General features: G+C 37.7%; 1 protein-coding gene across 1 annotated transcript in view; it reads left to right on the top strand.

Moving 5' to 3' along the window:
* Positions 1 to 24,475, top strand: part of CPB2 (carboxypeptidase B2) — a 63,379-nt gene extending 38,904 nt beyond the window's left edge. The window contains 6 exon segments of the mRNA XM_044913594.1: positions 133 to 237; positions 7,702 to 7,812; positions 10,786 to 10,879; positions 16,157 to 16,359; positions 20,286 to 20,373; positions 24,180 to 24,475. Coding sequence (XP_044769529.1) covers positions 133 to 237; positions 7,702 to 7,812; positions 10,786 to 10,879; positions 16,157 to 16,359; positions 20,286 to 20,373; positions 24,180 to 24,364 — 786 coding nt within the window. The 3' untranslated portion in view covers positions 24,365 to 24,475.
* The last annotated feature ends 461 nt before the right edge of the window (positions 24,476 to 24,936 follow it).

The raw sequence follows: 24,936 nt of genomic DNA, 5'->3' as shown, positions 1-24,936 counted from the left end.
GAAAACCCTCAAAGGAATGTAGAGAATAATGCGTGTTTCACAGATTTGTTGCAAGAATTAAATATAAGCACTACATAAATGGAAGGATTATCCTGAAGCTTCTTGTTATTGTTGTGGGTTTTCTTTGGACAGGTTTCTAGGAAAGAACAAACAGCCAAAAATGCCATATGGATCGACTGTGGCATTCATGCCAGAGAATGGATCTCTCCTGCTTTCTGCTTGTGGTTCATAGACCGTGTAAGTATTTACATTCTCTTAAGCCGGAGTTTCTCAGTGCGTGGCCTAAGACAACATGCGCAGAATCAACTGGACTGTTTATTAAATGCATTTTCCCAGGTCACATTCTAGAATTCTCAACTTAAACTCTCTTGTGGTGAGGTCTGGTAATCTACAATTTTCACAAGCTACCCGGGTGATTTTGTGCATATTAAGTTTGAGAACCATAACTTCAAGCATTTAAATCACCCTAAAGATTGTCCACCTTTTCCTTCCTACATTTCTGGCTAAGGCTAAACACTGGAAAATAATCAAGAAATATTTTACAGTTGTATTGTGTTTACTAAGGGCCATGGTCTGCCCATGGAAATTGCACATGAAGTACATTACAGAGCAGATCATATTTTCTCATATGTTATAATGGGGGATTTTTGTTCCTGAAGAAGGCCTTGGCAGCAAAAAATCCATATATCCATATATAAGACAAAGAGTCTGGCATAAAAATCAAAATTATAATGACTATAAACCTCTATCATAAATGAAAGCATAAAAATTATGCTTCAGTTCCTATAAAATGGGCATAAATGTTCTCTCTATTGATTTATACAAAGAGCCTTTACCACTGGAAGAGTAACTTAAAATATGTGTCCTTCTGTTGATGGTTCTTGTCCCTCTATTCACAGGTATACAACTATACAAAATAGATTTGTTTTTAAAAATTAAAAGATAGTCACTTAGATTGATCTGATCACATAGATTAACAAATGAAGTACATCAAAGGTAAAAACATTGTTGCCTTTGCTGGGTCTTGTCAAATACAACATTTCTACCTACCTTCTCCTGCCTTGCCGTGTGCTCTTCCCCCCCGATGGGAGCTGCAGCACCCCTGAGCCTTCTGCAAAGTTCCCAGCCCACCATCAGTACTACCTTGACCAAATGAGGATAGTTCTCAACTGACTAGATCCTTAACACACCCCAGCCATTTAAGGATCCTTCCTGAAGTTGGGTAGTTTTATTCATTTTAGGTAATGAATGGAGTACCAGTTAGTGGAGAAAGAAAGGTGCAAAGCAAGCAAGAAAGAACACTTCTTTTTCATTCCAACACTGAACCTGGAAAGGGACAGAAAGAAACTCTAATTCATATTGACTCTAATTCCTATTGGTGAGGTTGTCCTTACTTGCTATCCTTCTCAAACTGACACGTCTTCTCTCCTATTACACATGTTCACCTCTACCCTGCCCCCTTGCTGAATCTTTGCAAGTTTCAATTACTTATTCCACAAATATTTATAAATTGCCTATGAGTTTCCAGACTCTGGAGATACTAAGGGAAACAAGATACAGATCAAAAACCTTACTGTCAAATATTTTGCCCCAACAACATGAATCTGATTTTTGTAACCCAAAGCAACACAGTCAGTAAATTCTTTTTAATGCACATTTCAGGAGCTCTAGCCTTGCCTGCCTACAACTAATTTAGATCATCTTTCATAATGATTCAAACAACTGTAGAAGGAAAAATAAAAGATTTAGCTTTAAAAATTTTGTGTGGGTAGATTTTATATTTAAAAAGTAAAGAACCCAGGGCGTCTGGGTGGCTCAGTTGGTTAAGCGACTGCCTTCGGCTCAGGTCATGATCCTGGAGTCTCGGGATCGAGTCCTGCGTCGGGCTCCCTGCTCAGCAGGGAGCCTGCTTCTCCCTCTGACCCTCCCCCCTCTCATGCTCTCTCTCTCTATCTCGTTCTCTCTCTCAAATAAATAAATAAAATCTTTTAAAAAAAATAAAAAGTAAAGAACCCAAAGATGAATTGAAGTCTTAGCTTTTAAGTCTCTGTAAAGAAAACCTACACCATCGCTGTGTTTCTCCTTTCCTCTTGTACAACAACCACACACACAACACTTCTGACACCAGATACATGGGCACTTTCCCCACCCCACGCAATTCTGTGACACCTGTTGTGTGTCCTACAATTTAACTCAATTCTGACACTATCTACTTGGAGATTGAGTCAGATCCCACTGGGTGAGGGCTCAGTCCCACAAGACTGCCCCCCTCACGCTTCAGATGCTGGTTGAAAGTCCAGGCTGTTATCTGTGCTTCTGACTAAGCAGCTACAAATCAAAGGTTACCAGGACCTCCTCCTTAGGTTTGATTAATTTGCTAGAGCAGCTCACAGAACTCAGAGAAACGGTTCACTTACTATGTACCAGTTTATTATGAAACGGATATGATAAATGATAGAGTTGAACATTCAAGTGGAAGAGATGCCTAAGGCAAGGTATGTGGGAAGAGGCGTGGAGCTCCCCAAACCCTCTTCAGATGAGCCACTCTCCCAGCACCTCCACATGTTCACTAACCCAGAAGTTCCCTGAACCCCAAACCTTTGGGATTTTTAAAGCGCCTTCATCATGTAGGCATGATGGATCATTAACTCAATTTCTAACCCCTCTCCCCTTCCTGGAGGATAGGGTTGGGGCTAGGAGTTCCAAGTTCCTGGCTTGGTCTTTCTGTTGAGCAGTATTCTTCCAGGAGCCCACCAAGGGTCACCTGAGAGAACAAAAGACACATCAATCACCCAGGAGATTCCAAGGGATTTAAAAGTCCTGTGTCAGGAACCTAGGTCAAAGACCAAATACTAGACCAAAAGATGGTCCTTATTGCTCTTATCATTTAGGAAATTACAAGGTCTGTGCCAGGAACCAGAGGGGCTGTGGGGTAGAGACCAACATATATACATATTTCTATCTCACAATTCTCACTCTCTTCTCCAACTCAGTATGGTGCAGTCTCAGCTTGAGGAAACGCATTGCTCTACACTTTGGGGACCCTGAGGCCAGTCATTTCTTTCTATGCCTCCCATTCATCTGGTAGAGGCAAAATTTAGATCCCTTCTACTAGTGCAAAGGCAGGGGCTGAGCCTGGCTTGTGCATGACTGCATCACTAGGACCAAACTCAGCACAGGGTTTGGCACATCACTGGAGCCCAAGGGACACGTATTGGGCATCACACCTAGCTCAGGACTTTGTCTGCCAACTGACTTTTCTCAGTGCCAACCTCCCTCTGAACCTCTGACCCGGAGAACTCTCATGTAGCTGCACACCAAGTTGGTACCCTGCAACCTCAGGGCCTCCACAGAATTCCTTCTGCTGCCCCTCACCTTAGCTGACACGTGACTTGTGAAGAACACTGCTTCAGAGAAGCTCCATCAAGGAGAGGGGCTGCTCTTCCATATCTCCATATGCTGAGGGACCAGAGTAGTGGATCAATGTTCTCCTGTCCTAATACAGCTATCGCCTACTTTCCAAAAGTTGGCATAATGCCACTTCACTTTTATGAAAGACCTACGTTCGTATGGGAATGGTTTTCTTTATTAAAGCAAAAAAAAAATGTCCTTCAGATTTCTTTCAGTTGGCCAAAACAGGTACTAATGTAAAAGTGTTTGGGAAGTGGGGATACTTTTCACTTTATGCCACTTTGGCTTATGGAAATCTTTCATAGGCACGCTCTGCTTTCGGATAGCGTGGGAAACCTGTACTGCTGTTTGCCCATTTCTCCAAATTCCTGATCTGATCTGGTTGAACCACCCTTGTCTTTTCTTTTCACTGTCATCTAATGATCTCCAGATAATTCCCTGGAACCTGGCTCACGGTTCTTTATTCCTCTCCAATTCTTCTTGCCCTTATTCTGAGTGAATTCAATTTCCATATGTGAGGTCCATCTAAAGAATCATCTCAGCAACTTGAACTCTACATCACCAAACCTAATTCAACTCTATTTTAGTATATTTCCCCCGTGGCCATCCTCTGGATCTCAAAAATAATTCTCTCCCTGACCTTTAGATCCAGAATATGGCCAAGGAGAGTAACCAGGAACGATAGGAGGAGCCACTTAACAATCTGACCACTTAATTTCCTCTCTTTCTACTTCTGTCATTCCTCACACCTGTTCATCAACCATTCACCCATATCCTGAATGTCTTGTCCCCGTGATGTGCTCTTCAGGAGTTCTAACCCCAAACACCCCACAGAATTAACTGTCCTCCTTCTAAGCTACCTTGTATATCCTGATTTTATTATCATACTTGTAACATTGAATTGTTGTTCTTTCCTTTCCAACTTGACACTTTTATCAGTTTGTTAGGGACAAAGACCATCTCTAAAGTCAGTTTTTGTTGTTGTTACCCATAACTCAGTATATTATTTGGTTCATAGAACCAGCGTTCAACATCCTCTCGTTATATTTAAAATTTAAATTAATGCTCAAATTAGGCTCAAATACAACTCTGGGGTCCAGAGAGTACCTACCATTGTGCTAAATGCTTTATTGCCCTTGTAGAACAATTGGGACTTACAGCTCTTTGCTGTATTTCTAGTGGTAGCGGGAGTAATGGTTTATTTTAAAATCTTCTGTTCATAGCATCTTATATGCCTTTTTGTACTAATTTATTCTGTCAAGTGGCTACTGGTTAATTTGTTGGTAGGTATTGTTGTTATTGTTTAGGGCCAAAGACAAAGCTTTGGTGTACCCCAGGAAAAGATTGGTGAGTAATCATCTGCCACAGGCCGAGCTGCTAGGAATCAGACAAACCATTATTTCCCACCCCCTAATCTCTCACTCTTGTGCAGTCCTCCCTCTATTCTCATCTTTCTTCTCTTGTTTTTATTACTAGGGCAGTGATTTCAACTATGTTACTTGTCGGTAAATCATTCCTTCAACAAATATTTATTTGTTGTCATTTGTGTGTCAGGCATAATTTCTTCAGCTACCTACCTGATTAAGAGTGATATAAAACCATGACTGTAAACATATTTACAAACTACCATGAAAACTCAGTGGATAACACATGCTTGGAGAGCCCCATGATACACAAATCACAACTTAATGGGTAAAGAATTATTAGATTCATAAGCATGTTCAAGTTTGGTTGAAAATGTTATTTAAAAAAATCATGTCTTTAAAACACAGGTGATATACCAAGTCAGAATTATAAGGCTTATAGAATTTTAGAAGTTGTATTTCTTCAATGATATGATTATATATCTAGATTGTATGCTTTTGAAATACAAATTACTGGATAAATATCAAATCTGAAAATGTCTTAATGAGTAATAACATTATTCACAAAGTTAATTGAGAACATTTCTTACATTTCTCTGTATCTGTGTATCTCTGCCCTTAATCAGCACAATGCCTGGAAAAGAATACAGGTTTGCCCAGTTACCAAGTACCCAATCTTACCCTTAGCCCATCAGGAAAATACACAAAGTCCTGAGGATGCTATAAAATTACCTAGCTGATCCATTCAGGTCACCCTCCCATTTGGGTCCACGTCTCCTCTTATAGATAGGCATTGAGAAGTCCCCTTAACACGCAATTTCCCCTGTCTTTCATTTTTCTAAGCCTCACCACTGAGGTCCTGGTTTCATCCTGTTATTTCTCTTCAGATCACCAATTCCCACTTATTCTGGGCCCTCATCTTCTTTAAATGCACCCAAACAAGCCCACCACTAGTCCAGATGGTGTCCTTGTGAAGGATTAAGAAAGACATCTTTTGCTGAAATAACTAGATATCCACATGCAAAAGAATGAACTTGGACCCCTACCTCATACCATGTACAAATATTAACTCAAAATGGGTCAGAGGCCTAAATTTAAAAGCTAAAATTATAAAGTTCTCAGAAGAAAATTTAGAAGTAGTAAATCTTTGTGACTTTAGGTAATTATTTGTTAGATATGACACCAAAAGCACAAGCAACCAAAGAAAAAAGAGATAAATAGAGCTTTACCAAAATTAACAGTCTTAGTGCTTTTCAAAGGATGTCATCAGGAAAGTGAAAAGACAACCCACAGAGTGGGGGGAAATTTATATGATAAGGGATTTTCATTCAAAATATATAAAGAACTTCTACAAATAAACAATAAAATGACAATCCAATTTTGAATTGGGCAAAATATCTGAAAAGACAAGTCTCCAGAGAAGATATACAAATGACCAATAAGCACATCAAAAGATGTTCAGTATCATCAGTCATTAGGGAAATATTTGCAAATCAAAACCGCAATGAGATACCACTTCAGATCCACTAGGGTGGCTAAAATTTAAAAAGGTAATAACAAGTGTTGGTAAAGATGTGACAAAATTGGAACCCTCATCCATTGCTGTTGGGATTGTAAAATAATTCAGCCATGATTTTACAGCTTGGCAATTCCTTGAAAGGTTAAGTATAGAATTACCATATGATTCAGCAATTCCACTACTAGGTATACACCCAAGAAAAGTAGACACATTTGTTTACAAATGTTCATGGCATCGTTATTCATAATAGTCAAAAAATATGTCCATCAATTTATGAGTAGACAGAATAATGTGGTATATCCTTATAATGGAATATCATTCAGCAATGAAAAGGAATGAAGTACTAATTCATGCTACAAAATGGATGAATCTTGCAAACATTATGCTAAGTGATAGAAGCCAGATATAAAAGGCCATATATATTATGATTCCATTTAAATAAAATATCTAGAATGGGTAAATCCACAGAGACAGAAAGTTGGTAAGTGTCAGGGGTGAGTGTAGAGATAGGTAGAAGGGGAATAACTCCTAATGGGTAAGGATTTTTTGGTGGCGGGGAGGGCTGATGAAGATGTTTTGAAGTCAGATAGCGGTGATGGTTGCACAACTCTGTGAATATACTTAAAAAAAAAATCACTGAGTTATACATTTCAAAATGGTGAATTTCTTTTTATGTTAATTGTATCTTAATAAAGCTGTTAAAGAAAAGAGGGGCACCTGGGTAACTCAGTCAGTTAAGTGTCTGACTCTTGATACCAGCTCAGGTCTTGATCTCAAGGTTGTGAGTTCAAGCCCCACATTGGGCTCCACAAAAAATTCTTGTTAGGCTCTGACAGATGATCCACATTAGCTCTGGAATTTCTTATCCAAAAAGCAGGACTCCAAACAGAAGGGATGAGTGAGGGTTAGAATGTATGTTTCATAGATTTGTTGAAAGAATTAAAATTAAAAATTTAGTTCCCTGGGTAATAAGGACAATGTAGAAACTACCTAGTCATATCTGGGCATAAGACAAGGTTAGTTTAAACTCTGATCGATACGTGTTATTGAAAAAGGAGTGGAATTGTATCTAGGTTTTGTTTCTTTAAATCTCTGACGTGAGCTGTATTGCTTTAGTAAAGAATTTTTTTTGTTTCTTGAAGAAAATTTTAGAAAATATATGGTTCTATTTTCTGCCTTCATTAAATAAGAAGACCATTTGTCTCATGTCCAAGGCATTTGCCACCATTTTACAGGATAGTGCCCTCAGTTCAGACTTTTCAAGGAATTAATACTCTTCCTGAAAGTTAAATACACTAATCTAAACATTCCAAATGACTTCTTAAAAAAATAAAACACATAAAAGAAACAGACTAAGTTTAGAAGGACTTAAAAGATATTATTAAACATACTTGGTTTAATTTGTAGGTAACTCAATCATATGGGAAAGAAACACCATACACCAATCTTCTGAGGCATGTGGATTTCTATGTGATGCCAGTAGTTAATGTGGATGGTTATGACTTCACATGGAAAAAGGTAGGTGAAGGCGAAGAAAACAAAGCATACCCTATTTGGGGGTACAGGATGCACAGGCTGAATTATTCAAAGAATCGTGGATCTTGGCACAATGGTTTTGTTTAAATATACATATAATTATATTTTAATTTAATATTATTATATTATGTATACATATAATTAAATTCTTATTATGGAAAAGCTCAAACATATGAATGGAAATCCTTGCACAGTAAACTCCTTTGTGCCCATCACAAGTTCATCAGTAATTAGTTCATGGCCAGGGGCACCTGGGTGGTGTAGTTGGTTAAGGGGTCAGCTCTTGGTTTTGGCTCAGGTTCTGATCTCAGGGTCATGAGATCGAGCCAAGTATCAGGCTCTGCACTCAGCATGGAGTCTGCCTAAGACTCTCCCTCTGCTCCTCCTCCTGTGTTGCGCGCTCTCTCTCTCTAAAATAAATAAATAAATAAATAAATAAATAAATCTTTAAAAAAATAAAATAATCAACTCATGGCCAATGTTTTCTCACATATATCTCCAAACCAATTCTATCTTATTATATTATTTTGAAGCAAATCTCAGACACCATATCATTTCATCAATAAGTATTTCAGGATGCATCTCTGAAAGAGATCTTAAAAAAAAAAAAACAACAACATGGTACAACTGTACCTAAGAATTAACGATACTTAATATCATAAAATGTCCATTCGATATTTACATTTGTAATTGCTTCATAACTTAAAAAAATTTTTTTTTCTTTGATTCAGGATCCAATTAAAGCCAATATATTGTGATTGGTTTAGATATCTTTTAATTCTATTTTAATCCATAGATTCTCCTGCCATCCTTCTCATTCTCTCTCTCTCAGTTTTTTCTTTGCAATTTATTCATTGAAGGAAAGGTTTCCCATTGTCTGGATTTGCTAATTGCATTGCCATGTTGAAATTTTACATTCCTCTGTCCTCTGCTTTCTAAAACTTGAAATTTGGATTGTAGAGGATAAACCAGATTCAGGTTTGACTGTTTTTGGCAGGACTACTTCATTGTGATTCCGTATTCTGCATAATGTCTGATTGTATCTCCTTTTGTGATTTTAGCTGCCATCAATACACAATGCCTGGATCCATCCATTCTTACTAGGAATCCTTTGCATAGCATTTTGATTTATAAAATCATAAATTGCAAGATTTAGAAAAGCATCCTAACTGCACTTGCATTCTGGTAGAATTGCATTCTAACTGATATGTGAATTTAAGCCTTAGGACCCTTTAATTTAGTGATGAGCGTCTAAATATGAGTAAGTTTCCTGGTCAATCTAATCTATACTGGAAACCATTATCAATGGTTATTTCTAACCCATCAACATCATGATTCAGGAAAATTACTCAAGCAATGTAAGTGATGTCCTTCCTAATGTAATGAGGAGCACATAAAACATAATTGAGCATATATAAGTTCAGAAAAGCCTTCTTGAGCAGCACGTGTAAACACCGAGGAGAAAAATCAGAGTGATTGGAAACATACAGGATTAAACGAAGTTGTTTTATGGAGGAGGTAATTTTTGCAAAAGAAATGGGAATGGTGAAGAAGATTGGCTGAAAAAGTCATCCCAAGTGAAAGGAATACTGTGAATATAAATTTGTAGGGAGGAGTGGGCAAATCCTGAGCTAAATAAATGAGAAATCCCTAGCATAGTTCCTAACATAAATCTGGGTTCAGTAAATGATCATACTGGGGCACCTGGTTGGTTCAGTCGGTTAAGCCTTGGACTCTTGATTTCGGCTCAAGTCATGATCTCGGCTCAGGTCATGATCTCAGGGTCCTGAGATCAAGCGCCATATCCAGCTCCATGCTCAGTGGGGAATCTGCTTGAGATTCTCTCTCTCTCCCCCCTCCCTCTCAAATAAATAAATAAATAAATAAATAAATAAATAATCACATTCACAGGTTGGTATTACAATAAATTTATTCTTTCACTGAATCATGGTAGAATTCAGCCACCCTTTAGAAATTTGCTACTCCCCCACTGTCCTTTGTATCTTAACACTGCCAATTAGTCCCTGCAGTTTGAGAACCTAATTTCTCCAGGGCAATTCTTGCTACCAAACCACAGGCCAGGGGTTGGAAGCAGACTGGGAAGCTTTCCAGAGAGTTGGTGAGAGCAGGGAGAAAGGTACCACATCATCCCAAACCCAGGATTTAAACGATGTCTGTGCAACTGTTTACATGGTCAAATTTCTCAGTTTGCCCCAAGAATCCAATGGGGGAATTTTGCTTTATGTTTACAAATGAGAATTGAATCGGTACGATCAAAGGAACCATCAGGCTACAGGTGTCTTCACAGCTCCACCTCTTGAAGCTCTTAAATGAGAGAGTTGAATTCAGTCTAAACGGAGCACTGAAACTCATGACTCATAGTTTTAATTTTAGTTGAAACACAAAGTTATTTTACTTTTCTCAGAAGGAATTAAAATTAGACCAAATAAGATTAAAGAAAACCAATAAGCAGCCTACCAAACCAAATGAAATTTGTGATATAGGTCAAAACTGATCAAATATTACCATTTCATTTGGTTCAGACTGAAATAGTTTTGAGGGAATGTAATTGAGACCTGGATGGAGACAAGGGCTGTAAGAAAGGAATGCTGTGAAGATCGTGACAGGTGGGGGCGCCTGGGTGGCTCAGTCATTAAGTGTCTGCCTTCGGCTCAGGTCATGATCCCACAGGACCCCGGGATCCAACCCAGTATCGGGCTCCCTGCTCAGCAGGAAGCCTGCTTCTCCCTCTCCCACTCCGCCTGCTTGTGTTCCCTCTCTCACTGTCTCTCTCTGTCACATAAATAAAATCTTTAAAAGAAAAAAAATCATGACAGGTGGAGTGATGGGTTTTCGGGAGAGACACACAACCCTGACCACTTAGGCTTTAGAAGTCGTGTCTCTGCTTGAACTAGGAACATGGCCAGCCTGGTTATCAGTATTTTGTTTATTTAGAATCGAATGTGGAGAAAGAACCGGTCCTTTCATGAAAATAATCGTTGCATCGGAACAGACCTGAACAGGAACTTTGCTTCCAAACACTGGTGTGGTAGGTTATTCGCTTCATTTCTAGCAATGTTTATTCATTTAAAAAGGGATATTCATAAAAAAAGGCTCATAATTCAAAGTAATTAGAGGGGGGGCCTATTTGAATCAGGATATAATTTAATAAACGTTTTAGTTAAATGTGATGCTGTGAATGTGCACGGCTCACCTTAACCTCTCTGCCCCGTCATTTCATCTTAAAAAAAAAAAAAGGAAATTGGACTAGTTCCTTAAGGTCCTTCTAGTTTCAGAATTCTAAAATTCTACTTTTCTAGAATAGTAAGGAAGTGACTGTTAAAAGTCCTACTTCAATGAACAAATAACATTCATCATTAGGGTTTCAAAGTAGGATTGGGGGTAGGTACCTCTCCTTAATTGCATAAGAAAATATTCACTTCGAACAGCATTCAAAAACATTTTCTTTGGGTTTCACTATTTACTTAACACGATTTTTTCTTTTATGAATGTCATAAACTTATGTCTAGCATAGTGGGAGCTTATCATTAATTGTTTTGAATGAGTTAAAGTACTCAGCGGACATTGATTTAGGCATTCAAGAATATTGTCTACTTTCAGGGAGGTAGGTGGTGGTTTGCCTTTCCCCCACTGTATTTCATAGTTGCTACATTTAAGAACGAGCTATAAAACAAAACTAAACCTAATAATGATCTTGAATCATCTTCATTTTTGGAAGTGGGTACACATGGCTTTGTGGGGACTACAAGATATTGAAAGCGATTGAAGCCCCAAAACCCCACTTCTAACCACTCCTTTGCCTTACACAATGCTATGTACGTGATTGTACCTATTTCCTTTTAAAAACAAGAAGGGAAGTTTTGTGATTTTGAACATTTCATCATTATCTCAGAATCCACATGAAAACCTCACAACAGAGTACTTACCTTATTTCCTTAATTCCTTCCTTCTCTAGGTTAGAAACTCCGTGAGGGAAGGGACCATTACCCATTATCTAGTGCAATGCCTGGCACATGCAGAGTTCCCAGAAGTTAATTAAATGCATAAAGGAATGAATGAGTTGTTCTAAGAGAGCTGCAGATGTAATAAACAAGCAGAGGAAAGGGCAGTTAATCCTGCCTCGGGCTCACTCCTTTTGTGACTAAGGGAATTACTTAGTGGTTTCTCCGTGAGAGCCATTCTTAAGATTGTCCAATAAAAGTGTCCAATAAAAGTGCAGCCCAAAGACTGCCACAGCAGTGATAACTGGGCAGGGAGTCAGAGAAGAAGCAACAAATATGAAATAGGTCTGAATAGAGCTGATGGTTACTAAGTGCTGAGCTGTTTATATATGTCTCCCCCTAGGTTTCATTATCTATGTATCCTGGATGGAGAATTCCAGACTTAGAAGGTCAATCCCATGCTTAAGAGCACAGACCTAGGAAGTGGCAGAGCTGGGATACAAAGCCAGGCTGACTGACTCCAAAGTTATTGCAATTCTTCTTGGAGAATCACCCCTCTATTATAAGTTCCCATCTGGAATTTCTTATTTTATCTTCATGCTCTTTCGGTGCTCTGTTTTACTTAATATTTTTTTATGGTGAAGTCAGTACCACCCAATTTGAATAATCAAGATGGCAAATATATTCTGTTTTTGCCCTCAAGACATATGGTAGGCCCTCTGAGGCATGGCACTATATTATTACCTGTCACAAGAGTTAAAAACAGAAACAGAAGCAGCAAGCATATAGACAAAAGAGAGTGCCAAATAAAACAAAAAGTAATTGCAAGAATTCTTTTTTTTGTCCAGTGCCCCAGTATCTCTTTTGTACTATGTAAGCAAGCCAGTGAGAAAGAATTAAATCTTATCTCCTCCTTGTTCCTGCACCTAGAACATGCCTTTATGATACTTTTTTAAGAATCTAAAAGAGCACCTTACTTATTAGCAAGAATTGGCATATCAAGGCTGTTTATTTCATGTTCATTTTCCCCTTCCTCTGTATTAAAATTGTGTGCGTGTGCGTATGCATGTGTGTGTGTGTGTGTGTTAGAGACAGAGAATGGGGGTGAGGTTGCCTTGGACCGCTCAGGCGGCCATAACAAAATACCACAGGCTGAGTGGCTTCAACAAAGGAAATTTATTTCTTGCAGAGCTGAAGGCTGGAAGTCCAAGATGAAGGTGTCAGTTGGGTGGGTTTTTCCGGAGGCCTCTCTCCTTGGCTTGCAGATGGTCACCTTTTCACTGTGTTCTCACATGGCCTTTTTCCTGTGTGCACATCCCTGGTGTCTCTCTCTCTCTCTCTTCTTAAAAGGACACCAGCCATATTAGATCAGGATCCCACCTTTATGACTTCCTTAAACCTTAATGACCTCCTTAAAGGCCCTATCTCCAAACCTAGTACATTGTGCGTTAGGGCTTAAACATATGAATTGGCGGGGCGGGGAGCAGAATTCAGTCTATAACAGGGAACATTTTGCGAGGACGTCTGGTCTCAAACTTCCTGAGAGAGATCCATTTATTTTCTAAACTGTTAAGTTAAACTACGAAGTGTTTATAACCAGTGTACAGTAGAAAATCCTTTATTTCTTTTCCTGTGAGACCATAGTGTCTTTTCATCATTTTTATGGTGCTAAAATATATATAACATAAAATTTGTCATTTTAACCATTTTTAAGTGTACAGTTCAGTACATTCAGGCATTAAGTACATTCACAGTCTGGGAAACCATCACTAATATCCATTTCCAAAACTTCTCATCTTCCCAAACAGAAACTCTGTGACCATCAAGCAATGTCTTCTCATTCCCCCCTCTCCTGCAGCCCCTGGTAGTTTCTACTCTACTTTCTGCCTTTATGAATTTTCTTATACTAGGCCTATAGATCAGAGAATGCTTGAGCTTGAAGGGACCTGGTAGACCAAGTGTCTCTTGGTACAAAAAGAGTGCCTTCAGCTGAGAGAGATGAAGTAGCTTGTCCAGATGAACATGCCTGTTTCATGGCAAAGCAGATCTCAGACTCGAGTTTCCTGACTCTCCACGAGTCTTCCTACCAAAATACTTGAAATCTCCAGAATGGCAGTCACAGAACAAGAATTCTGCGACTGTGCTGTCTGTGTCTATTACAGTAGTAACGAGTGGTGGCTGAGCCCTTGAAATGTGGCTTGTCTGAATTGAGATGTGCAGTGAGGGTAAAATACACACCAGATTTCAAAGACTTGGCCTAAGAAAAGTAACATAAAACAGGTCATGAATAATTTTTATATTGATTACATTTGAAATGGTAGTACTTTGTACATATTGGGTTAAATAAAGTGTATTATTAATATAGGTTCACCTGTTTCTTTCTTTCTTTTTTTTTTTAATGATTGACTGAAAAATAAATCCTGTGACTTGCTTCATGTATCTATGGAAGAGCTCTGGTCTGAGGATTCACGTTAGGGCACCACCTCCTCCTTCATTTCTTTCATGTCCTCCCCTGTCTCTACTCCTAACATATAATCTCTGTTCTCTAGAACTATATATCAGGGGGAAAAGGGCAGGAGAAATCAAAGGGGACAGAACTATGAAAATGGATCATCTGATCACATTATTGGTTAAAAATTAATACAAATGAAGTACTTGGAAAAGCCTTGGATGTTTAGCACAACATTTTCTTGTAGGGGAAAGAATGTTTCACAAACATTAAGGTTGTTTCTATTGTAAATAAAAGGAAGAAAGCAGAGCAAGCTTAAGTAAGGCAGGCAAGCCTGGAAGGTTAATGGAGTAGCCCATGGGACCTGAGGACAAGGATGCAGCTGAGCCTCAGAAACAACCTGGAACTGGGCCTCAGCACTGCAGTGGGCTCCGTGACTCCTTTCTCTCCCCATTCATCACTGTGAAGCACACTGGATTCTTTTTTATTCCAATCCGGATGATGATGATGATGATGATGATGATGATGATGATGATGATGACAACGACAACTACAAAGGGGAGAAACAGTAGTCACTGAACACTTAGTCTAGACAAGGCACCATGCGAAACACTTCATATGCATTAGCTCATTGAATCCTCATTAAATATATAATTTTCCCATTTAGCAGACAAAAAAATCAAGGTATAGGTAGGTTTACAACATTTTATCTAAGGCCATATCTATTAAATGGCAGCGCCAAGATTAGAATCAAGTGATTGGACGACTAATAATATGCCTACGCTCCTTAGCCTCTTATTATAAAGGGCCATTACTACCGAGAATGTTCACTTTGCATCTCCTGAAATAGCAGTATTTCCTTCATAGGGTTGCATGAGGATTAAGTGAGATATTGCGTGTAAATCTTAGAATTCGTGTCAGCAGGTGATGTTACTGGTATTGTCTTCTTTGTCCTGGAGAGCAGCTAGACTGACACCAGAATCTTCATCTCAATTTCAAGTTATCAGTGGAGGGATTCAGATTGACAGAACACAAGTTAAGGATCCAGTTCAGGATTAATCAACTGTTTCCAGGAGGGAATAACGTTTGGGGTCAGAGATGGCTCCTTGGGGCTCCACCCCGGTACATTAAGGAAGAAAACTACCATCTGAAGTGATGTATACTATAATCTCTCAAAAGTATGAATAAATATTATGCTGGCACCCAATATCACCATTTTATTTTGTTTAAGGACTTATTTATTTAGCAAGTTAGAAGTAGCACTGAAGGCAGACTTCCATATTCTGAATTCCCAAATGAGACTTTTCTTTTATGGGCTATATTGATTAGTAACTTTTAAACTACAAATACCAGAAAAACCAAACTCACAAAGGATTAAAGAAAATGGGGTTTCTAAAAAAATGTGGTTTTTTTCTCTCATATAGCCACAAGTTTGGAGGCAGGGCTGGCTGACGTCTCTGAGATTTCCTTTCACAAAGGGTACAAGATGGCTGCCCCCAGGCAGCAACTGTTGGGGTGTTTGCTATGAGGGCATAAAAATACTTACTTCAGGGGAGCCTGGGTGGCTCAGTTGGTTAAGCAACTGCCTTCGGCTCAGGTCATTATCCTGGAGTCCCGGGATCGAGTCCCACAACCGGCTCCCTGCTCAGCGGGGGGTCTGCTTCTCCCTCTGACCCTCCCCCCATCTCACGTACTCTCTCTCTCATTCTGGCTCTCTCAAATAAATAAATAAATAAACCTTTTAAAAAATATTTACTTCAAAAGAAATATAAATATGTTCTTTACCGAGTTCTGTCTAATCCATTTCTCTAAAAATGTTGCGCCACAGATATTCAGAAAAGGCACTGTCAGGGAAATCACAAATTACAATAGCATATGCATCTCTTCTAATCCCACTCTATCAATTTCACTTCAGGGGAAGGTGCATCAAGTTTCTCATGCTCAGAAACCTACTGTGGCCTTTACCCTGAATCAGAACCAGAAGTGAAGGCAATGGCTAATTTCTTGAGGAAAAACATCAACCACATTAAGGCTTACATCAGTATGCATTCATACTCCCAGCAGATACTGTTTCCATATTCCTATAATCTAAGCAAAAGCAAAGACCATGAGGAACTGGTAAGTGCTACTTAATTTTTTCATTGGCATTTCAGAAATAAAATAATACCTAGCTCAAGAATAAAAAACTGTGGGAAAAAATTTCTCCTTTGGAGGACAGAGGGAAAGATGGTTTATATTTTGGTCTCACTCTGCTGAGAGTCATCGTGAGTCAGGGTTCACTGAGGGAATGTAAAGAACAGGTCCTACCCTGTGGACGTGAACTTTAGTCCAGCAGATGGTCCCTAAGGAAATGTCAGACATATTGCTTGAAGGTCAGGTTTGAACCATTCCACATGGAGCTGAACTACATATAAAACCATAAAAGCAAGGACAAGAGTCTCTGGAATTGTGGGTCTGCTTTGTGGTAACTAGCTTTCTACAACAGCCTGACATAGATCAAGTCCTGGTACAACACTCATCAATCTAATACCAACATCGGGAATTGTGTACACACTCACCTCCCTAACCCCCAGAGGTTTGGTCCTATTAAAAGCACCTCCAGTGTCAACATTTTGGAATGTAGTAGAAGATACAGGAAGTTCTAAGAGGACTCATATAACCTGCTAACCCCTCACTACTTTTTGGTCCCAGTTGTTCTACGTTTGGGTTGATGACAAAGAATGTAAGAGTTCTTCATGTATTATAGCTAGGATGGGCCACATTCTTACCCCAGATGCTTTCCAGACAATGGAAGTGTTATGGTGACTGTCTGACTCTTGGCCAAGGTCTGATCTTTATGTAGTGGTTTGTTTCTTACTAACTCCTTTTGTTCTGGTTCTCTTTTTTTCCTTTCTCTCTCCTTTTATTTTAATTTTTATTTGTTTGTTTTCGTTATTGAAGTATAGTTGGCGTACAATGTTACATTAGTTTCAGGTGTACAACATAGTGATTCCACGGTTCTATACATTATGCTCATCACAGTAAGTGTAGTTACCATCTGTCACCATACAACATAATTACAACATTATGACTATATTCCCTATGCTGTACTTTTTATTCCATGACTTATTTATTTTATAACTGGAAGTTTGCACCTCTTAATTCCCTTCACATATTTCATCCATCCTCCCAATGCCTCCCCCCTCCTCTGGCAGCCACCAGTTTCTTCTCTGTATTTATGATTCTGTTTCTGTATTTTTGTTTGTTTGTTCATTTGCTTTGTTTTTTAGATTCCACATATAAGTGAAATCACATGGTATTTGTCTTTCTCTAACTTATTTCACTTAGCTTAATACCCTCTGACCCATCCATGGGTCATCCATGTTGTTGAAAATGACAAGATTTCTATTCTCATTCTATTATATGGCTGAATAATATTTCATTGCATATATGTACACCCCACATCTTCTTTATCCATTCGTCTATCAACAGATACTTAAGTTGTTTCCATAACTTGGCTATTGTAAATAATGCTGCAATAAACAGAGGAGTCATATATCTTTTCAAATGAGTGTTTTCATTGGCTTTGGGTAAACACCCAGTGGTGGAATTACTGGATCACATGATATTTTTATTTTTAATTTTTTTGAGGAATCCCCCCATACTGTTTTCCATAGCAGTCACACCAATTTACATTCCTACCAGACAGTGCACAAGAGTTTCATTTTGACCACATCCATACCAACACTTGTTATTTCTTGTATTTTTGATAATAGCCTTTCTGACAGGTGTAAGGAGATATCTCATTATGGTTTTGATTTGCATTTCCCTGATGTTTGGTGATGTTGAGCATCTTTTCATGTATCTGTTCGCTGCCTGTATGCCTTCTTTAGCAAAATGTCTATTCAGGTTCCCTGCCTATTTTTTAGTTAGATTATTTGTGGATTTGCGTTTTGTTTTGATTTTGTTTTTGTTGTTTTGGTGTTGATGTGTATGTCCTGGTTCTCTTACAAGAATAAACTATAGCCACATTAGGGGCTAGCAGTTGCTGATGACAAATATAAGGTTATTTGCATTTTCTGAAAATAGCTCATTTAGAACATAAACACATCTGATACTTGCAATTCTTTCTTCTTCTCAAGAGAAAACTTTTAAGGAAAGCTCCTTTATTGGTGTTATCCTTGAAGAAATGAGAGGCTATTTATCCTGATTTGGAAATAAAATTGGTCTGATTTCCCTTATTTTTGGATTACTGTTATCACCAGCAGTTGTTGAGTTATTTTGTGTAACATATTGTTTTTGGTGGACATTAAAAGAAGCATTAGGTGGGACCCTGCCCTTTAAGAGATCATGATACGGTTAGGGAGCTCAGTCATTAGCAAATGTTACAAACAGCTGTATCCTAAGTGCAGTAACTACTAAATAAGTGGCACAGATGGTAGAACTCAATTCTGACTAGGATAGCAGGGGGTGGTCTCATTAACTGATTCAGAAGGAAATGCTAGAAAAGCCAGGGGATAAAGTCCTTGTTCTTGAGGGATTTATCATCTATTAAGTGGTGACATATTGTAAAGAAAAAATAATAATAATAAAGCGCTATTGACATCAAAGAACAGATCCATTTCCAGCCAGAAATTGAAATATAGGAATTCTAGAGACAGACAGGGAAGGGAGGACATTGAAAGCTGAGGAAATGTGTTCCCCACAGGAAGTATGTTCAGGTGTGGGGGTGTGAAAGTGGCGGGTGACATCATCAGAAAGTAGATGTGGTCAGTTTGTTTGTATGTCAGAATGAATTTGTATTTCATTCTGTAGACAATGGAGTTCCATTAAAAATTTTTTTAGCAAAGGAATGCCGCAACGTAATATGCACTGATACTCCTCTAAGTTATTTAAGAGAGTGTCAGTGAGTACTAGCATCAACCTCATAAAAGATCTGGATAAGCTAGAACCAAATGTAGTAGAATAAGGGTTTTATTTATTAGCCTATCCCATACTGGCACATGATCCTTTTTACCTGATGAGTCTTTAGGAGTTATTAGACATTTTACACATGAAGACAATAGTCTGTGAGAAGGAAATGATCTACGCATTAGGTATATGTAGTATTTTGAGAAGTCACATTTAAAGTTTGGTGATAATTTTGGGGTGCCTGGGTGGCTCAGTCGGTTAAGTGTCCAACTCTTGATTTGGGCTCAGGTCATGATCTCAGGGTTGTCATACTGAGCCCATTGTCAGGCTCTGCGCTCAGCGCTGAGTCTGCTCCAAGATTCTCCGTCTCCCTCTGCTCCTTCCCCCCGCAATAAATAATTTAATTTAATTTAATTCTCTAAAAAAATAAAGTTTGGTGATAATTTTGTGTAGGAATAGGGTAACCCCAGGCTGCTTGCTTTTGAAATACAGTTGTACTTCATTTTACATGATAAGTGAATTCCTGAAGACCAAAAAGCATGTGAGAATTATTTTTCCTTCAAGTTAAATAAAATTTTCAATGTATTGGAAGAGTCTATGTTTAAAGCCACCCAATTGTGATTTCCATAAAGCAAAATTATTTGTTAAAGTTTATTTATTCTTACTGTGTAGATTTTTCATATGCACAGTTTTCTTCTAGCTCTATTGAGCTATAATTGATGTATAACACTGTATAAGTTTAAGGTGTACAATGTGATGAATTGATACACATTGTGAAATGATTACCACAATAAAGTTAGTTAACACAGCCATCACCTTACATAATTGCAACCATTTCGTTTGTGGTGAGAACATTTAAAATCTACTCTCTCAGCAACTTTCAAGTATATAAAATAGTGTCCTTAACTATAGCCACTATGCTGTGTGTTAGATCCCCAGAACTTATTCATCTTATAACTGGAAATTTATATCCCATGACCAACATCTCTGCATTGCATTCACACCCCAAGCCCCTGGCAACCACCATTCTACTTTCTATTTCTTCCTATACACAGTTTGATTCAATTAACATATGATTGTTTTATTAAGAAACTTCTACCTGTCCAGCTTCAAAGCTGCACATTAACTGAAATTCCATATTCTATTGATTTCAGTCCCTAGTGGCCAGTGAAGCAGCCCGTGCTATTGAGAATATTAATGAAAATATCAGATATACTCATGGCAGTGGTTCAGAAACTTTATGTAAGTATTTCTTCTTAAGATCTGGAGAATTGTGAGGTACTAAAGAAATCTGTGTGTTTGGTTTTTCTGTGTGGGTTTAATTTTTCTAAATGGAATCTTTAAACAAGGTCACATGTAAAATAGTTGGATTACAACAATTAGAAATGGAAGCGTAATAGCTATGAGAGCACCGAACAAGGTTATATTAATAAATGAATACCCTCAAAAGAAGCCAAAATGATATTTAAGAAATCATGTTCATTGCTATAGAGCAGAGATTATAGAATTGGCATCACACTGGTTGAGTGAAGCAGGAAAGGTCATAAAGGGCCAAAAGAATGTATAAGATGTCCAGGGTTCCCATGAAAAGTTGTGCAGGTTGAACACTGTACAAATCTAGGGAACATTTTTACATTAATGCTTTATAGTAACAGGCTGTGCCCACTAAAGCACACTATATAGTTAAGTGTCTTTTGTTTGTATAACACTGATAACAGCTTGTATGTGGCAAATCTTAAGAAATATTTTCAAATTTAATTTCTGCTGGCAGATATTTATCGAGGGACTCTTTTTAGGATGACAGACAATGATTTTTTTCTTTTGAAGTTGGAGGAGGAGATGGAAAAAAGAGGAACAGAAAATAAACATGTAACCAGGTGTCAGCAAACTATGACCCATAGGCCAAATTCAGCCCACTGCTTGTTTTTGTATAGCCTGTGAGATAAGAATAGTTTTTCCATTTTTAAAAGATTTTTTTATTTGTTTATTTGAGAGAGAGAGAGCAAATGGGGGGAGGGGGCAGAGGGAGAGAGAGAATCCCAAGTAGCCACCATGCCTAGCATGGAGCCCGATGAGGGGCTGGATCTCACAACCTGTAGATCATGACTAAGCAGCAATCAAAAGTCTGGCGCTTAACTGAGTGAGGCACCCAGACACCCCAGTTTTTCCATTTTTTAAAAGGTTTAAAAAAAAGATTTTGTGACATGTTAAAATTATATGAAATTCAAATTTCAGTATTCAAAAATAAAGTTTTATTTGAACACAGCCACACCCATTTATTTATGTATTGTTTATGATAGCTTTCACGATAGTAGAGTCAAGTAGCTGTGACATACTTTGTGGCCCACAAAGCCTAAAATACTTACTACCTAGTCCTTTGGAGAAAAAGTTTGCAAATCTCTGATGTAAACAATGAAATAGTCAAATATAGTATAATCCCATTGAGAACTGAAGAAAATAAAAGAGGCTTAAGGGTTTGAGAATGACTGCAGGAGAGAGAGGCTACTTAGCTAAAGTGGCCTAGGAGGGTCTCTCTCTGTAGGTGACACTTCTGGGAGACCTACCTGATAAGTGTCTGCCAAACAGTGATATACAAGGAAAACGAGGGAGAGAAAATGGGTTGTGAGAAGGCCCTGAGACAATATTCAAAGCCCCCAAATTTTCTTTAACAGGTATGATCTACAGGAATATAAAAACACACTCATCTTAATAATCACATTCATATTATTTTCAATAAATTGCTTGAGCACCAGATGCCCTATTAGTAGAAAGTCCAGAATCTTCCTCTTCCACCTCAACAACCCCAAAATGTCTCAGAACAAAGCGGAGCCAGATTGGTCCACATGGTATCTCTGTCTCTTGGTATCACTGGCCCACTGCTGCCTTTGCTGACCCAGGTCCTTGCTCTGTCAGAGAGGGACCCTACAGCTTCCTTTCACAATTCAGAGCTTTCTTGATTCTCCTCCTCTTCTCTACCATTGCTCCCCAAAGCATAACCACAGGTGTCTCAGGGCTAGAGAGCTTACAAAGCAACTTTCTGGTGTGATGAAATCAGTCCATCTCTACACATTCATTCAGTCAGTATACATCTATGAGAATGTGTTCAGAAGCATGAGAAAATGGCTGGAAGAAGAAATGCCAAATATTGATAGTGGTTATCAGAAGTATTTGCTGAATAACTCATTAATCCACTGCTGATGAATATTTTTAGTATTATAAACAATGCTTTGGTAAACACCTTTGTAGTTCATTTAAGTATAGGCATTAGAAAGAGGCAAAAATGATCACTTCACATATTATATGATTGTCTACCTGGAAAACAGTAGAAATCAACCAAAAATATTAGTAACAATCAAAAGTTGAAGGTGGCTGAATATGAACTAAATATACAGAAATCTAAGGCTCTCTTATATACCAAAAATAATCAGGTAGAAAATAAAATGAAAAAAAGATCCTACTGCCCCTCTATATGTACATATATACACATTGCACACACATATACATACAGATACATATATGTGGATTCATTGTTAAATGTATGTGTGTGGGTACACATACAAATCAATATATTTATATGAAAAACCTAGAAAATTTTACTGGTATACATAAAAGAAGATAAATAAAAGGAGAAACCTACCATGTTTTTGAGTAGGAAAGCAAAATAAAAATGTGTCAGTCGTGCTAAATTAATCTGTATATTTAATGCAATCCCAATGAACAGTTAAATGACTTTGAATTTCTTTTGAAAGAATGGATTTGGTAGAAGAGCTTGTAAAATTCTGACAAATGAGACTAATAAGAGAGAATTTGCTCCAACCAGGTATTAAGGTACATTATAAACATATAGTAATTAAGATTGTGGAGCTGAGCCGGGAAAAGACAGATCAACAGGAGGGAATAGTGAGAACAGAAAGACACTTAAATATATAAGGGCATCTTATTTCTCATAAAGGAGGCATTTCTAAGAATGTTAGCTATTCAATTAATAGGATTGGAAAACCTGACAACTTACTCAGAAAAAGAAATTAATTGATTTACTAACATATATTTCTCTAAAATAAATCCTAGATAGATAAAATATTTTAATATAAACACTCTGCCAATAACCAAGTTGAAAGCTAAATAACCAAATACGAAAAAAATGCAAATATTACACAAGGCAAATTCGAATTTACACTAATGTTGCTGTTATAAACAATCTATAAAATCAATTGAGTAGAAAAATGAGCAAAGACAACTGATAAAAAATATAAAGATGGACAATAAATATACCAAATAAAATGTTCAGCTCAGTGGTAATCAAATAAACAAAATAAGATGATTCAATATTATTTTTCACCCATAAAACTGCCAGAAATGCATAATTCCTGTGCATTGTATGGGAGGGGGAAGTGGGCAAATTCATACTCTGCTAGTATGGAGATGTAAATTGGTTCAATTATTTTGAAGGTTATTTGGGAACATGTAGCATAATTGTAAAAAGTAGATACTCCTAGGCTAGTGAATCTACTTCTAGGGAAGAATATCCTAGAGAAACAAGCAATTAGTAAAAACAAGAAAGGACATTGTCAAGTTGCTTATATTGATTAGAAATTAGAAAAACAATTCTAAATGTCTCCAAGTAAATACTGAACTTAATTATATCCAGCTTTACAAGGTAGTGCTATGAGATCATGAAAAATGATAACGTAGATTTGAAGTTATTGATACATAAAGCTGGTCAGATAGATTATGTTTAGAAATATTACAAAACTGCATGTATATGATGATCTTATTTCTGTAGGAAAAATTTAAGGATGTTAAAGCATGCACTGAGGGAAAAAATAACACTAAAATGTTACTGGTGATTATTACTCTTTGGCAGAGATATGGGTAATTTTTATTTTCTTCCTTAACCTGTTTTTCTTCAATCTCCATTTTCTACCAGCAACTTAGATTACTTAATAACCAGAAAAAAGCAGAGCTATTTTTAGGGGAAAAAAATCCATTTTGTTAGTTAACTTGAAACATCTGTATTTCAAAAAGTAATTTCTTTTTTCTTCTTGTAGACCTAGCTCCTGGAGGTTCAGATGACTGGATCTATGACTTGGGCGTAAAATATTCGTTTACAATCGAACTTCGAGATAAAGGCAGATACGGATTCTTGTTGCCAGAGCGTTACATCAAGCCCACTTGTACAGAAGCTTTCGCCGCTATCTCTAAAATAGTTGGGCATGTCATCAAGAATGTTTAATGCCGTTAATTTTTTCACTCTTCTCCCATATTTTAGTTTACTGGTTCCAACAGGACCAAATCATTGTACCCGTTCTTCTAAAATTTTATCAGTAGTTTTGAGAAAAGGTTTTCCTATTCCTTGCTTTTGTCAACGAACAAAATAAATGTTACCTTAAAATTAAGGCAGAGAAAGGCTCACATTTCTTTTTCCTTTTTAAAAAAATTTGTAAGAGGCTAGATACGGATTTTGATTCAGGGTGTTTGACTACCCACCTCAAGCAATTTTAATAACTAGTTTCTTGCAGATCATTGGACCACAAAAGGAAAGGTGGTTAGAAGTACGTTAAAGATTTCTGCTCCAAATTTTCAGTGAACTGCTTGCGCCTTTAAAAACACAGCCGTGTATGCTTTGTTCCACAGTAATAAGCGATGGCCCAGAAAGCGGAGGAGTGTCAAAAACAGGACAAATATCACCTGTCACTGCTCAGTAAACATTTTTGGCAAATGAATGAACGGCTGTATTTTCAACAACAGATATGGCATTTACAACAGCTGTTTATTGTAAGAAATTACGTAATAAAAGAAGTAAAC

Source organism: Neomonachus schauinslandi, chromosome 3 (assembly GCF_002201575.2).
Source record: "Neomonachus schauinslandi chromosome 3, ASM220157v2, whole genome shotgun sequence".
NCBI classification, from domain to species: Eukaryota; Metazoa; Chordata; class Mammalia; order Carnivora; family Phocidae; genus Neomonachus; species Neomonachus schauinslandi.
Note: the sequence above shows the minus strand (reverse complement) of the source record. Positions and strands in the feature narration are given on the sequence as shown.